Source organism: Suncus etruscus, chromosome 5 (genome assembly GCF_024139225.1).
Source record: "Suncus etruscus isolate mSunEtr1 chromosome 5, mSunEtr1.pri.cur, whole genome shotgun sequence".
Classification (NCBI taxonomy): domain Eukaryota; kingdom Metazoa; phylum Chordata; class Mammalia; order Eulipotyphla; family Soricidae; genus Suncus; species Suncus etruscus.
The window spans coordinates 18,013,458-18,028,327 of NC_064852.1; the positions used below are offsets into that span (position 1 = coordinate 18,013,458).

At 49.9% G+C, this 14,870-nt stretch overlaps 1 protein-coding gene across 1 annotated transcript in view; it reads left to right on the plus strand.

Annotated features, from left to right (window-relative positions):
- The window catches only part of ASS1 (argininosuccinate synthase 1), a 31,329-nt gene extending 22,032 nt beyond the window's left edge, over window positions 1-9,297 (plus strand). The window contains exons 13-15 of the mRNA XM_049774054.1: window positions 3,735-3,891; window positions 7,488-7,553; window positions 9,016-9,297. Coding sequence (XP_049630011.1) covers window positions 3,735-3,891; window positions 7,488-7,553; window positions 9,016-9,055 — 263 coding nt within the window. The 3' untranslated portion in view covers window positions 9,056-9,297. The remainder of the gene's footprint in view (window positions 1-3,734; window positions 3,892-7,487; window positions 7,554-9,015) is intronic.
- Window positions 9,298-14,870: the final 5,573 nt, after the last annotated feature.

Genomic DNA, 14,870 nt, shown 5'->3' on the forward strand with positions numbered 1-14,870 from the left:
AAAGCCAAAGGACTAGAGAGATAGCACAGCAGTAGGGCATTTGCCTTGCACGCAGGATGGACAGTGGTTCAATTCCCAGCATTCCATATGGTCCCTTGTGCCTTCCAGGAGCGATTTCTGAGCACAGAGCCAGAAGCAACCCCTGAACACTGCTGAGTGTGACCCAAAAACAAAAAAAAAGAAAGATTAAAGCCAAGTCAAGGTAGGAAGAGTGAGGAAGAGGTGCCAGAGCATTCAGAGATGGGCTCCTCGGCTCTCACCTTCATCTGAGGACCCCCAACCCCAGCATGGTCTGCTCGGCCCCTTCAGAGAATGGGGGACCAGCTGCATCTGCAGAGGCAGAAACAAACTTATGCCAGGTCCCGTGAGTTGAGTCAAGGTAGTGTGGCTCAGGTGACAGCACCACAGGCTAGGCAGAGCATGGGCTTTCTGGCTTCACCCCAAACCCACATCCCACATTGGGCAGCACATGGCTTCTTTGGCTGGAGAGTACCCTCCTCACTCTGGGGCATCTCCCAGAAGGCACATTGGTGCCACCTAGGAACCAGGCAGGAAGTCCATGTGGCCCACAGGAGGATCCCTTCTCCCTGGTATCAGAAACCAGATCTCCCTGTCCTAAGCCCACTTTCCCCTTGTGGAACAGGGTCCCCCAAGTCTGACCTCATGCCTGTCTTTGTTTGGTGTAGGCACTACAACCAGTGTTGACTATTGATTATTTTTGAGGGGAGGACACCAGGCAGTGTTCAGGGGTTACTCCTGGCTCTTGGCTCAGAAATCGCTCCTGGCAGGCTCGGGGGACCATATGGGATGCCGGGATTCGATCCACCGTCCTTCTGCATGCAAGGCAAATACCCTACCTCAGGGGTCTCAAACTCAATTTACCTGGGGGCCGCAGGAGGCAAAGTCGGGGTGAGGCAGGGCCGCATAAGGGATTTCACAAAAAAAAAAAAAAGTAAGCAAATAATCTCGAATACTGCGATATTTGAAGGCCAGCAGTGGGCCACAAAATGTTGTACGGAGGGCTGCAAATGGCCCTCGGGCTGTGAGTTTGAAACCTCTGCCCTACCTCCATGATATCTCTCCAGCCCCGAGACTTTTACTTTTTTTTTTTTAGTTTTTGGACCACTCTTGACAGAACTCAGGGTTTACTCCTGACTTTATGCTCAGGGATCACTCATGGGGAGCACTATGGGATGATGGAAATCAAACCCAGGTTGGTCACATATCAGGCAATTGTCGTCCCTGCTGTCCTATTGCTCCAGCACCATAGTGGATAATTTTAGGGGGAAAAAAAATTAGGCAGGATGGGATTGGAGCAAAAGCATAGCAGGTAGGGTATTTTGCTTTGCTTGCAGCTGACCAGGGTTTGGTCCCCAGCATTCCATATGCATCATCACCACCACCACCTCCCCTCGAGCTATCCAGGATTGATTTCTGAGTGCATAGCCAGGAGTAAGCCCTGAGCACCACTGGATATGGTCCCAAAACAAAAAAACCTAGGCAGGAAAACAGTGGGCTGCAATTCGAGTGGGAGGAGTATGCCTCCTCTGCCTATGGTCTGTGACAGGCAAAGTTGAGTAGTTGGGACCACATGACCCATAAGCCTGAAATTCTGGGTATCAGGCCTATCCAATCTGAGCCCCTAAGTCTGAGCTACTGGGAGGGGGTGGCCATAGGTATCCTGGGGGTCAGGGCCCCTGAAAAATCAATTCTAATCATCTCTCCTCTTGCTGGCTTTGCGGAGATTTGGTCTCCATGCAAAGCTCCTCCTCAGGGGAGCTCTGGAGACTCTTGGTATTGGCTGGTGTCATTTCTGCCTCCATTGTCCCCAGCAGCTTTCCCGCCCCAGGTTCGGGCAGGTGTTTAAATGCCATTGTCGCCTGCCGCTTCCTGCTCAGCAGGTCTCTGTGCACGGAGGAGGTTTTGGGTTTCAGAGTCAGTTGCTGAGAGATGGGGGAGTTTCAGGGAAGGGGCAGTGGGGGAGAACCCTAGAATGGCCACTACTGCCCCCACCTGGCCCCTCAGCTGGGGCAGCAGGAAGTGGGGTTGGGGTCCTGCAAGTGGGCGCTTAGAATCTGGACTGAAGGGATTGAAAAGATTTGAACCAAGTGCAGGCTGGCCTTTGAGTGTTATTGTGCGCACCCCAGCAGGGCTGTGGGTGTAGACAGGAAGCTGAGCTTGGGAGAGGGGTGCAGCAGAGATTCTGAGTACTGGGCTGCCATTGGGGTTCAGTCCTGTCCAGATTCCCAAAGGACAAGCTTTGTGAGAAAGTGGGGGGCAAGGCCAGAGGCTGAAAAGCTCTTAAGGCTGCAGGATGGGGGGGTGTCACAGCCCAGAGACAGCTGGCTGCATCCTCCCCTCACCCCCCAGCCCTATGCCTCATCTTCACACCTGGAAGAACTCAGATTCATACCAAGAAAATCAGGAAGCGCTGGGAACAGCACCCTTCACTTCTGTGTTCCCTGGACCAGGGCTGGCCCATTCCCACCCCTCCACAGCAAAGCCACAGGCCCCAGCTGCCTGGAAAATTAAGTGTTGTCAACATGGTAGGAGGTGGGTGGGTCTGCCCCCAACTCCAGCTCCATCTTCATCCAGCCCAAAGACTCTGCTCTGGCCTCCCACCCTGACATAATTTGAGAAATGGGTTTGGGGATATCAGTTCCCCTCCCCAAGAAATCCTGGGCCCCAGGACCCGGTTGAGGCTCAGGACACTCTTTGGGGTATATGGCTATCTCCCTCAAATACAAGGAGTGGCTGGGGCATCCCTGAGCCCAAACCTGAGGGTAGAATGTTCCGGGTTCTGCTCATGAATCTATCCAAAGCCCACTGGAGGGCTGAGTCAGCCTGCATGGGGTCATCAGGGAAACTGAGGCACTGGCCGGTCAGGTAGGCCCATGGCTGAGCTGACTACAGTGTTCTAGGGTGCTGACCCCCTTCCCCACAGAGCGTCTCCTCAGGTGCCCACAAGGTTCAGCTCCAGGCTGACCCGGCCCCTTATCAGGTCATAGATCTGGCGCCATCTGGTTCCTCCAGCTGTCCAGGTGCGCCCACCTTCCTGGGCTCCTTTTCACAGAAACCTGAGCCCCGTCTGACCCTCCCTTACCCACCCACCCAACCCTGTAGGCTGAGTGGAGTGAGACCTGGCCTGGCTACAGGCTCTGGGAATGGGCAGTGCGAGGGTGATTGGGGTGAAGGGGCGCAGTTCTCAGCTCCCTCTTCTTGGGGAGGTCCCCTCCCTGGGCAGATTTTTCTAGGAAGTTCCCTTGGACCCCCACAACTGCGTGACCTTGATGTTCCCATTCTCCAACTCTCACCAGCCTTCCACCTGAAATGAGAGTCTAGTTACTAGACTCTAGTAGTTCTTTTGGCACAGCCAGATACACCCCACTCAGGAACGGGAAATAGATTCCCCGGGGCCTCCTCCCCCAAGTGGCCACTAGGATATGCCTGAGATGCAGCTTCACGCTGTCTCCAGTGCTCCCCACGTGTCCATGTACTGAAGCTGTGGGTGCCCTTCTCTCCTCCTGACCCTTTACGAGGTGATACGTCCCAGGGATAGGGTTGAAAGGAACAAACCCCTCTCTTCACCCACAGCCAGAGCCTGGACCCCCAGCTCCACAGCAAGCAATTGGCTACTGTGCTTGAGTGATGTGCCCTAGTCCTGATCCCCAAAACCCTGTCCACCTGGGCCTGTAAGGTAAGGCCTCACAGGGATCCTGCATTCCCCCCCGCAGGCTTCTGGCACAGCCCGGAGTGCGAGTTCGTCCGAGACTGCATCGCCAAGTCCCAGGAGCGAGTGGAGGGCAAAGTACAAGTGTCCGTGTTCAAGGGCCAAGTGTACATCTTGGGCCGTGAGTCTCCACTGTCGCTCTACAATGAGGAGCTGGTGAGGTGAGTGCGCACAGGCAAGGAGTTTGTTCACAGACCAGGTCCATGTACCTGGGCCTGTCCCCAACACTGCACCCCACTGGACAAGCTAGAATCATAAGGAAGGCCCAGCAGGTGTTGTAAGTGGGGTGCAGAGAAGCTTCCAGAAGGGAGTCAGTCAGTCCTCTTTGAAGAGTAATGGAGTTTCAGGAGCCAACGTCAGGTGCTGATGTTCTGCACCTTGGCAAAGCCCAGAAAGTTCTCGACACTCAGGGCCTAGTGCAAGTGCCCTGGAGGAAGGAGCAGGTAAAATGTTTCAAGAACACACCTGGGGGTGCTCAGGGCTAACTCTTGGCTCTGTGCTCGGCAATCACTTCTGGTGGTGCTCAGGGGATCATATGAGGTGCTGGGGATGAAATCCAGGTTGCCCGCATGCCAGGCAAACGCCCTCCCCTCTGTGTTCTTTCTCAGGCCTCTGGGGGTGTCGAGGAGTAGGTGGGTTTGATTGGTCTGTGGGATGTGGGCTATAGGAGCCCTTAGTGTGGAGAAGTACCCATGTGGATTTCTCAGATAGGGTGATTTGGGTGTTCCCTGAGCTGAGGGAATGTTCTGGAGGAAATGTGGATTCAGATGTGGACACTTTGAACCTGAGTTTCCATTCTAGAGAGACCAGAATTTTCTTGTTCTTGACAATGCCTGCATCTAATTTTGTGGGGGAATGTGGCCTCTGTGCCCCTCTGCCACCAAAGAGACCTCCGGGGAGCTGCAGGTAGAGCTGGGGGGTGGGAGCTAAGTCAAAGGTCAATGCTGGCAGCCCATGCCGATGTGTTTCTTTTCCCCCCTTTAGTTTTTGGGCCACACACAGTAGTATTCAAGGGTTATTCCTGACTGTACTCAGGAACTATTCCTGGCAGGTTCGGGGGATGATATGGGATGCCAAGGATTGAACTTGGGTTAGCTATGTGCAAATGCCCTACCTTCTGTGCCATCACTCTAGCCCCATCCCTAGCCAGTGTAGCCCAGTCAAGAGGGATCTCTTTGGAGGTCTCCTGGCCAGTTAAAGTGGAAGTGGAGGTGACCCCTGGATGCAGACAGCCCACTTTAAGTCCCAGGACAGACTGGCTACCAAGACCAGCTCTGTCCTCTGCCAGCCAGTTGGCTGGGAACTGGAGCCCACCTTTGGCTGGCAGTCGGTGTTATTATTATTATTTTTTCCTTCCTGGCCTTCTCTTTGCCACATTGAACGCCCCCCCCCCTCCTTTCCATCTTTCTAAACACTTTATAAGCCATAAATATAACCGAATCAGTTTAGATCAGTCGGGGTAAATGTCAAATTATCTTCTCTCTTTCTCTCTCTGGCTCTCTCTTCCCTCCCCCTTCAAATCAACAGCCTCTAATAATGTGTCCAACCCCTCATTAAGTCTTACAGTCGCCCTCGGGGAGATTAAATGAATAAAGTAAAAAGGGAACGGGGAAAAAAAGAGAGAAAAGCAAGAGCATTTATTCTCACTGTGTCTCCGACCATTTCCCTTTTCTTTTTGATTTCTACATCGCTGGCTTGAAAGGCCTTGAGTGACAGCCTCGCGGGAACCAGCGAGGAAGCCGCGAGAGGTAGCAGGAGTGGAAATGGCGCGGCGCAGTGGGTAGAAAGTAACGTAATTATAGTGCAGGTCAGACCACTCGAATGAGCAAAAATAAAAGCACAGAGGTTTGCTATAGGCCGTCAGGGGAGGGAAAAAAATCATTGTAAACTCTTTCTCCACCACTACCCCCCCCCCCCCAACATACACCACAATATTTTTTTTTAAAGAGGATTTTGTAGTTCTTCAGAATCACCTAGTCTTTGGCAGCTGCGTTGGGACAAGACAGGGGGATTGGGGTTGAGGGGGATCTCTATGCAGGAGGGTCTTTGGGGAGAGTCAGGGTGAGCGTTTGTTTTGACACATGCCAGATGACCGGAAAAGGGCCAGTGCAGGATATGGTTTGGGGGAGTAGTGGGAGACGATGCAGCCCCGTGCTGAGGTGCCTTTTCCAAAAGGCACCCTGAGGACTGTGCGGAGTGGGGCTGTCCATGCAGGTGGCAGAGAAAGGGGGCCTGCTTAAATTATGCTTAGCACCTCGGCTAGAGATGAGAAAAGTGGTTTTTTAGGGCATTGGGACTTTTGTGAGGTTCAGCTGTGTTTCTGCACTTCCCAAGTCCATGCCCTACTGGTGAGTTTGCTGAAGAACTGGGGTCACCAAGTTCCACCCCTCAGGGGCTTGAGATGTGGAGGGGAGGGTTGGGGTGCCTGGTGCCAGCTCCCAGGCCCTGAAAGGTCAGGGAAAGGGCACGGGGGCGCGGTCCAAGATCTGCAGGATTGTAAAGTGTCCAGGCCACAAAGGGACAGTCAGAGGCAGCGCCTCGGGGCCTGCCCTCCCCTGCCTGCCGATCACCTCCTGAGAAGGGTCCTGAACACTCAGGGCCCCCTCCTTGTCGAGACCGCTTTGTCCTGAGGCTGGGGCTCGAGCTGAGGGAGACAAGGGGTTGATTCAGGGTGGAGGCTATCAGGGGCCCATGAGAAACAGAAGGGGACCCCTCCCCACTTCGAGTCTGGAGGGTGGCTGTGGATTAGAGTTGCAACCAGTGTCCTGAACTTGCCCTCCAAGTGCTCAGCCCCAAAGTAAGGCAAGGGGCAGATGGATGACTGATTGCTTCTGTCTGTACCTCAACCCCTATCCTGGCTCTGTCTCCCCTTTATCCCCAAAGGGCTCTTAGAAGGTCAGAGGTACCTCAGGCACACATGGATGGATGGATGGATGGATGGATGGATGGATGGATGGATGGATGGATGGATGGATGGATGAGTGGGTGGGTGTGGTTGGTGGATGATGGATGGATGGATAGGTGTGATTGGTGGATAGATGGATGGATGGATAAGTGAATGGATGAATACATGTATGAAAGAATGAATGAATGCTGTTAGAATAGGTTTTTAAAGCCAGAATAATAGCACAGTGGGTAGGGTGTTTGACTTGCACTCAGGCCAGTCTAGGTTGAATCCCCAACACCCCATATGGTCCCCTGACCCAGTCAGGAGTAACCCTGAATAAAGAGCCAAGAGTCAGTCTTGAGCACCATTGGGTATGACTCAAAAAGCAGAAAAAGAATAGGTGGATTCATTGCACAATGGATTGTGCATTGGACTTCTTAAAAGCAGAAAAAGAAGAAACAGATTTCCTGGTTTCCAAGATGACTGATAACTGGGAGGGCCCAGAAAGTAAGAGCAGCCCAGTGCCGGGTGGAGAATGGGGATAAGCATCCAAGAAACCGCCCCATTTTGGCCTGTCCTAGGAAGGGGCAGCTATGGGCAAAGAGCCCCATGAGAAGAAGGAGAGTAGCTGACTCTTAGGATCACCCACATGGAAGGATGGGTCAATGGGTCCCTCTCAGAGGCCATCCAGATGGAAGCAGGCTCTTGGACAAATCTCTAATCTCAGGGTGCCTCCTGGTGTTGAAAACCTGAAAGACGTTGTTGGGTGAATCTGAGGTGATTCTGGGGGCATTGAAGGAGCCTGAGTGGTCCTGGCCTGGATGACAAGGCCAGGCCTGGTGGTGCTGACTGCTTCCTCTCTCTTGGCAGCATGAACGTACAGGGAGACTACGAGCCCATTGATGCCACTGGCTTCATCAACATCAACTCTCTCAGGTGAGACTCTGGGGTCCAGAGCTGAGTGTGGGCACCAGAGTGGCAGTTGTCCACATTGGCACAGCCACACTGCTGCTCCTCAGCCCCTCTGCCCTTCTCAGCAGGGCCAACTTGGTGCCTGGGGCCTGCCCTGGGCTGCTGGCACTCCTGCTCACCTTTTCAGCACTTTCAGGGACACAGCCTTTGCCTTCAGGGGGATGGAGCCGATGAGGGTCAACTGGGCATCTTGCTCACATTTGGGGCCCAAGGGATGGCACTTATCATCTGAAATCATTCGAACCCGGAAGCAGATCCATGCCCCAAACAGCAGCTTCCTGTGCCAGATGAGGCCTTCCACACCTCTGGTGTGCCAGAAGGGGGGCGCTCCAGCTGGAGCTGGGCATGGGCATGAGGTCGGGGGTCAGGATGATTCCCACAGCCAGTCATAGACCACTTGTAGGCCATGTCCTCTCACTGGGTCCTGACTCATTCAGATATGAATGTGTAACTCTGGAAGCCAGGCCAGTCTGTGGGTCAGCCGGGGGACACAGTCATACACAGCCCCACATGGTCATAGTCACACAATCATTGTGACACAGTCACAGTCACACAGCCTATAGTCATGTGATACAGCCTTACATAGTCACACACATTCACACAATCTCAGAAAGTCTCACATACAATTACATAAACAGTCTCACACAGTCACACATAGTCAGTCCTGCAGTCACACACAGTCACACATGGTGACAAACACATTTAGTTCCATAGTCCCACAGCTAAAATCCAGGGTTCCCAGTCCAGAAGCCTCCTACTGCCCAATCTCCGGCTGGCCCCCTTCCTTCCCCTGTCCTCTCCTTAGCCACCCTGTCCCCAGAACCAAACCTGAGAGACACCAGATGCCCGGCCCTACCTTTCCACCAGGCCACCAACTTATTTCATCAACTCTAAAAACCTTTTGTTTGTTTGTTTGTTTTTTGGGGGGATCACACCTGGCAGCGCTCAGGAGTTACTCCTGGCTTTATGCTCAAAAGTCGCTCCTGGCAGGCTTGGGGAACCATATAGGATGCCGGGATTCGAACCAGAGTCCATCCTGTTTTAACTGCATGCAAGGCAAATTTGCCTTACCGCTGTGCTATCCCTCCAGCCCCTCTAAAAACCCTTTTAAGTAGTTCAGAACCCGGAACACATGAGCTTTTCCTAGTGGCATCTTCCTTTCTCCCAGTGCCAGTTAAAGGTTTTGCCCCCTCACAACACCAAGCAATGCCCGTGTTCCTCCCTGCCAGGATTAATATCTGACATTCTACACTGATTGGAGGCAGGAGTGGTCAGGGTGGGCAAAGAGACCCAGGAAGGGAGAAGAGGGAGCATCACACCCAACTTCACTAACACTGGGGTTCCCCCACCCCCAGTTCCATAGCGACTGAGTGGCATCAGGTCATTGAGGGCGTCTGCATTGGTCTGTTCTGTATCTGTTTTACAGGCTGAAGGAATTTCATCGTGTCCAGAACAAGGCCAAGTAACTACACCCAGTGATAATGGGTTCTCACTCCCTAGCCCCCCAGCCAGAATTGTTGTGATCCTGTGTAATTGTGACATCCCCAACCTGATGGTCCATTGTGGGGGTGGGGTGGGATGGTGGGTGCCAGACCCCAGCTTTGTTCCCTGATGCCCTCGAGCCTTCAGAACACTAAGGAAGGGTTGGGGTGGGGTGGGGGCGTGCAGCTCCAATGGCAAAGCTGTAAAATGACAATTAAAACCCCCCAGATACATGAGTCTTTTGTTTCTTGATTTCTGCACAGGGCTGGGGGGGGGGGGAGAGATGTGGTGGGCCCCTCCTGTGCTCCAGTCAGGATAATGTGTCTGTGTGTGTGTGTGTGTGTGTGTGTGTGTGTGTGTGTGTGTGTGTGTGTGTGTGTGTTGTCAATCACCCTTTTCTTAGACCAACCTTTGTGCTTCGTGGTTTAAGTGCTTCCGAAGGCCACCTTTTGCCGGAAACCTGTTTTTCTGGAAGAAAGACCCTTCTCTCCTGCAGTGAAAAAGCAAGGACCGTTAAAGCGGTCAGGTCCTAGCCCAGCAGTCTGCCCCCCAACATACACGCGTGCGCACACACACAGACACACACAGACAAACAGACACACACACACACACAGACACACACAACACCAGCCCAGGTGCACAGGAAGAAATGAATACACAGAGGACTTGTTTTAGGAACTTGTCCTTTTCAGAGTTCTGGAAAAGAGCTATGACAGGCCGTATTTGTTTCAAACTTTGCTTAGGCTTTCTTTCTTCTTATTTTTCATTTTATTTATTTATTTATTCAGTTCTTGGGCTACACCCAGTGACATTCAGGGGTTACTCCTGAATCTGCTCAAAAATCACTCCTGGCAGGCTCAGGGGATTATATGGGATGCCAGGATTCGAACCACTGTTCATCCTGGATCAGATGCATGCAAGGCAAACACCCTACTGCTGTGCTATATCTCCAGATCCTCTTTTTTTTTGTTTTTTAACCACACCATAAAGTAGGGGTTGGGGGCTATTCCCCATGGTACTCAGAGGCTCTCCTGGTGGTTCTTGAGGAACTCTTAAATGCCAAAGATCAAATTCAGCACTCCAGGGTTGGGTTGGCTTGGATTGGGTTTTGGATCTGGGGCCATACCCAGCGATGCTCAGCATTTCCTCCTGTCTCTATGCTCAGGAATCACTCTTGGCAGTGTTCAGGGATTAATGACCCCTAGCTCTGCATTCAGAAATTCTGGTGGGCTCAGGGGACTCTGGGATGCCAAGAATCAATCCCAGGTCTGCTTGTGCAAGGCAAATGCCCTCCATGATGCACTTTTTTCTTTTTCTGTCCCCAAAGCCAGTCAAATCTAGGTCCAGAGTGGTAGGTAATTCAGAGAGGAAGGGACTTGCATGTCTTGCATGTAACCACCCATTTGAACCTCAGCACCCAAATGGTCCCTTGGGACTGGAGTGATACACAGCAATAGGGTGTTTGCCTTGCACACAGCTAACCATGGACAGACCCTGGTTCGATTCCTGGCATCCCATATGGTCCTCTGAGCCCTACCAGGAGCTATTTCTAAGCACAGAACCAGGAATAACCCCTGAGCACACCAGGTGTGACCAAACAAACAAACAAAACAACCACAAAATGGTTCCTTGAGAACTGCTATTGGGAGTGATCTGAGCACAGAGCCAGGAGTAAGCCCTGAGCATAGTCAGGTATTACCCCAAAACAAGCGAACCTGCACACATACAAAACAAGCTCAGGTTTCTGGCATGCAGAGCCTATGTTCAGCCTATTGAACTATATTCTGCCCAAATAATAAAGGAGGAGGAAGGAGGAACCCCAAATAAGAAACTCAGACACACTTGGGCTGGAATGATAGTATGCTTTGCACAAGGCCTACCTCCGGAATCCCATATGGTCCCCCTGAGTGCAGAGCACTCAGAGTAACCTCTGAGCACCATAGGGTATGGCTCAAAAACAAACAAAAGAAGGCAAGGTATTTGGGATCAGAGTAATAGCACAGTGGGAAGGGTGTTTGCCTTGCATGAGGCCCACCTGGGTTCAATCCCCAGCATTCCATAGGGTCCCCCAAGCCCACCAGGAATGATTCCTGAGTGCAGAGCCAGGAGTAAGCTTGGACCACTGCAGGGTATGGCTCAAAAATTAAAAACAAAAAAAAACTTACCACCTTTTCTTCATGGTTGGTTCCAGGTGACTTGGGGCCAAAAACTCGCTGTGGGGTACACACTTGCTACAGGGTACAAGAGATCACATGTTTTGTGGTGATGCTGAGATACCAGACACAGAGATGCTAGTATGAGGCCGAGACATGTAGTACAGTGCTGCATCTGAGCTATTTCTTGTCCACTGTGCTCATAGTTCTTTTTAGTTGAATTTTTCTGTTGTATTTGGGGTGTGCTTTGGGTTTGGGGCACACTTGGCAGGGTTGGTCTGGGGCAAAGGTGGGAGGTTTACTCACCTGGCACCAAGGAAAAATTCAGGCTCCATTCCTTTGAAAAGCCATCTCTTTGGTCCTTATAAATTGTTTTTTGCAAAGTTATTTAAGTTAAGCTATTTTTTTGTAGTTTCAGTTTGGGGGGGCCACATCCAGTGGTGTCCAGGGGTGACTCCTAACTCCAAACTCAGAGATCACTCCTGGTGGTACTCGGGGCACTACATGGCATGGCAGAAATGGACCCCATTATTGACCATGTACAATACCATGTACATTGTACAAGGCAAACACCCTCTTTGCTTTATTTGTAGTAGATAAACAAATCAATTAGCTTTTATAGGATGACCTTGTGTTTTGTAAGCGACTAAATTCACTTACTTTTGTAATTATTCTGTACGTTCCTTACAATTTTCTATTTATGTACCTTACAAAGAAGGCGGTTTTATTTTCCCCTTTTCAAAAGGGAAATTTTGTTTATGCTTTGCCTTTTTTCTTGCCTTATTGCATTGTCTAAGGCCATTTGCTGAAAAGAAAGTATAAATAGGGATGCTTACATTAAATTCTGATCTCAGGTGGAAAACATTGAGCATTTTTCCCATTGAATTTGATATTAACTGCAGGGAGTTGTGATTGAGAAAGATTCCTTCCTACTTCTACTTCCTGAGAGTTTTGTTGGCATCTGTTTACCTATGTTTTACTTGAAATAGTGGCGTATAATTGTATGTTTTTATACAATTTGGCCTTTTCTGAGTGATAGCTTAAAAATGGCCTGGAGAGATAGCATGGAGATGGGGTGCTTGCCTTGCATGCAGAAGGCAGGTGGTTGGAATCCCGGCATCCCATATGGTCCCCCGTGCCTGCCAGGAGTGACTTCTGAGTGTAGAGCCAGGAGGAACCCCTGAGCGCTGCTGGGTGTGACCCCCAAAAAATAAGCAAACAAAAAAAATGGCCTCAAAATTCTTTCAGAACCCCCACCTCCTCTATTTTCTAAAAGTGTCTGTAGAGGATTGGTAATATTTCTTTCATAATTGTAGGATATATTTGCCAGTAAAGTTATCTAATGAAAACAAAAATCTAAAACATTCTTGGTGAGATATTTTTTTAATTTTTGTTGGGAAGGAGTTTGGGGTCACACTGATGCTTGGGGGCTGTCTCCATCTCCATCTCTATCTCTATCTCTATCTCTATCCTTCAGACTTGCTCTCCAGGAATTCAAGGTGGTGCCACAGATCAAGTCAGAGTCAGCCCCAAGCAGCCCACCTTCTACACTATCTTTCCAGCCCCTTGGTGGAATATTTTTCCATTTCTTTCATTTATACAAGTCATATAAATTGACTATTTCCTCTTGAGTCAACTTTGGGTAATTACATTTATTGGAACCCCTCTGTGACACTGTTCCCAAATCTCCTGGCAGATGGGACCCTGTAAAGCAACTGTCCTGGGGATTCTCCTTAAGGCAAAAGCTTTGGAGACACTACTCCAGAGATGGAGAGGGACAATACAAAGAGGGAAGCCATCTCCCCATGATCAGTGGTTTCTCTCAAGCTCGTCTCTGAGCCTCTTCCTTCACAGGGAGCTCTAGTTATGGGGATTACCTATCAACCTTACAAGGCCACTTGTATTTTTATTTATTTATTTATCTATTTATTTATTGCTTTTGGGGGCCACACCCCGTGATGCTCAGAAGTTACTCCTGGCTATGCGCTCTGAAATCGCTCCTGGCTTGGGGGACCATATGGGACGCTGGGGGTTTGAACTACTGTCCATCCTAGATTAGCGTGTACAAGGCAAATACCCTACCACTTGAACCACTGCTCTGGACCAGGCTACTTTTATTAACCACTGTGATGCTCCCAAGACATCCCTAAGCTCCAGTGTTTATAAGCTCCTGGTGCCTCGTGTCCCCTGGCTATCTTTCTGCTATATTCTTGACCCTTCACCCTGAACATATTCCAGTTTCTCTTGCCTTATATAAGTATTGTTATAATGGAATAAAGTATCTCTGATCATCAGCCTAGGACCTGTTCTTTCCTTGTGATCAGTTGGGGGCAATATTCTCACTTCCAAACATATCAGGGGTATGGAAATTGACCATTATTGGCTCAGCACAATATCTTTTATGGAATTTGTTCATTTTATGTGGGTTGTTAATTTTATATCCTGTTTATACCCTCCCTGCCTGTTTTTTTTTACCCTGTTTTCTTCTATCCCTTTCCTGTCTGTAACTTCAAAAGTTGATATCCTTTCCCCTTTCACTAAATACTCAGTAAGTTGTGTCCTCTTTCTATCTATTTGTCTGTCTCTCTCTCTCTCTCTTTTTTTTTTATTGCTTTTTGGGTATCACTCAGTGATGCTCAGGGGTTACTCCTGGCTATGCACTCAGAAATCGCTCCTGGTTTGTGGGACCATATGGGAGGCCAGGGATCAAACCTAGGTCTGTCCTGGGTCAGTCTAGTGCAAGACAAATGCCCTAATGCCATCGTTCTGGCTCCTTTTTCTGTCTTTTGATAAAGCTAAACACATCGTTTTGTTTTCTATGAAATGATTTTGTCTACCTACTTTTTAATTAAATTTATTTGTTTTTGACTTGGGCACCACATCTAGTAATGTTCAGAGGTTACTCCAAGCTTTGTGCTCATGAATTACTCCTGGCAATGCTCAGGGGTCTCTATGGGATGCCAAGGATTGAACCTAGGCAAATGCTCTACCCACTGAATTGTCTCTTGGGTCCCTTCTACCTAGTTTTAAAAGTTATGTTTTACTGTTGGTTTTTGGTAATCTGATAATGTGCTGCTTTGGCATGGTTGCCTTAACTTTGTTCTACTTAAGGAATATTGAGCTTGGTCTGTAGATTTATATCAAATTAGGAGCACTTTTGCTCATTTCTCGAAGCTTGTCTCCCTTTCTGTCTGACACCCTGACCAGTAAGTTACTCCTTTGAGATCACTCAGAATAGTGAGTCCCTTCCCTGGGCTCAGTCACTCCTCCTCCTTCTCATCCTCTTCCTCCTTCTTCCCCAGGTCTGTTTCCACTCTGAGCTGCCTTCTATATATTCTTTGCTGCCCTCTTCAAGTTCATTGATGTCTTCTACACTATCTCTTTTCATTCAGTTGGAGGATTTTCTGGATTTGGGGGCCACACCTGATGGTACTCAGGACTTAACTCCTGGCTCTGTGCTCCTGGAAGTGCTCAGGAGACCATATGTGGGTCCAGCGACCAACTTGGGTGAACTGTGTGCAAGACAAATGCCTTAATCTCTATATTCTCTGTCTCTCTGTCTCTCTCTGTCTCCCTCTGTCTCTCTCTGTCTCTCTCTCTGTCTCTGTCTCTCTCTCTCACACACACATACACACACACACACACA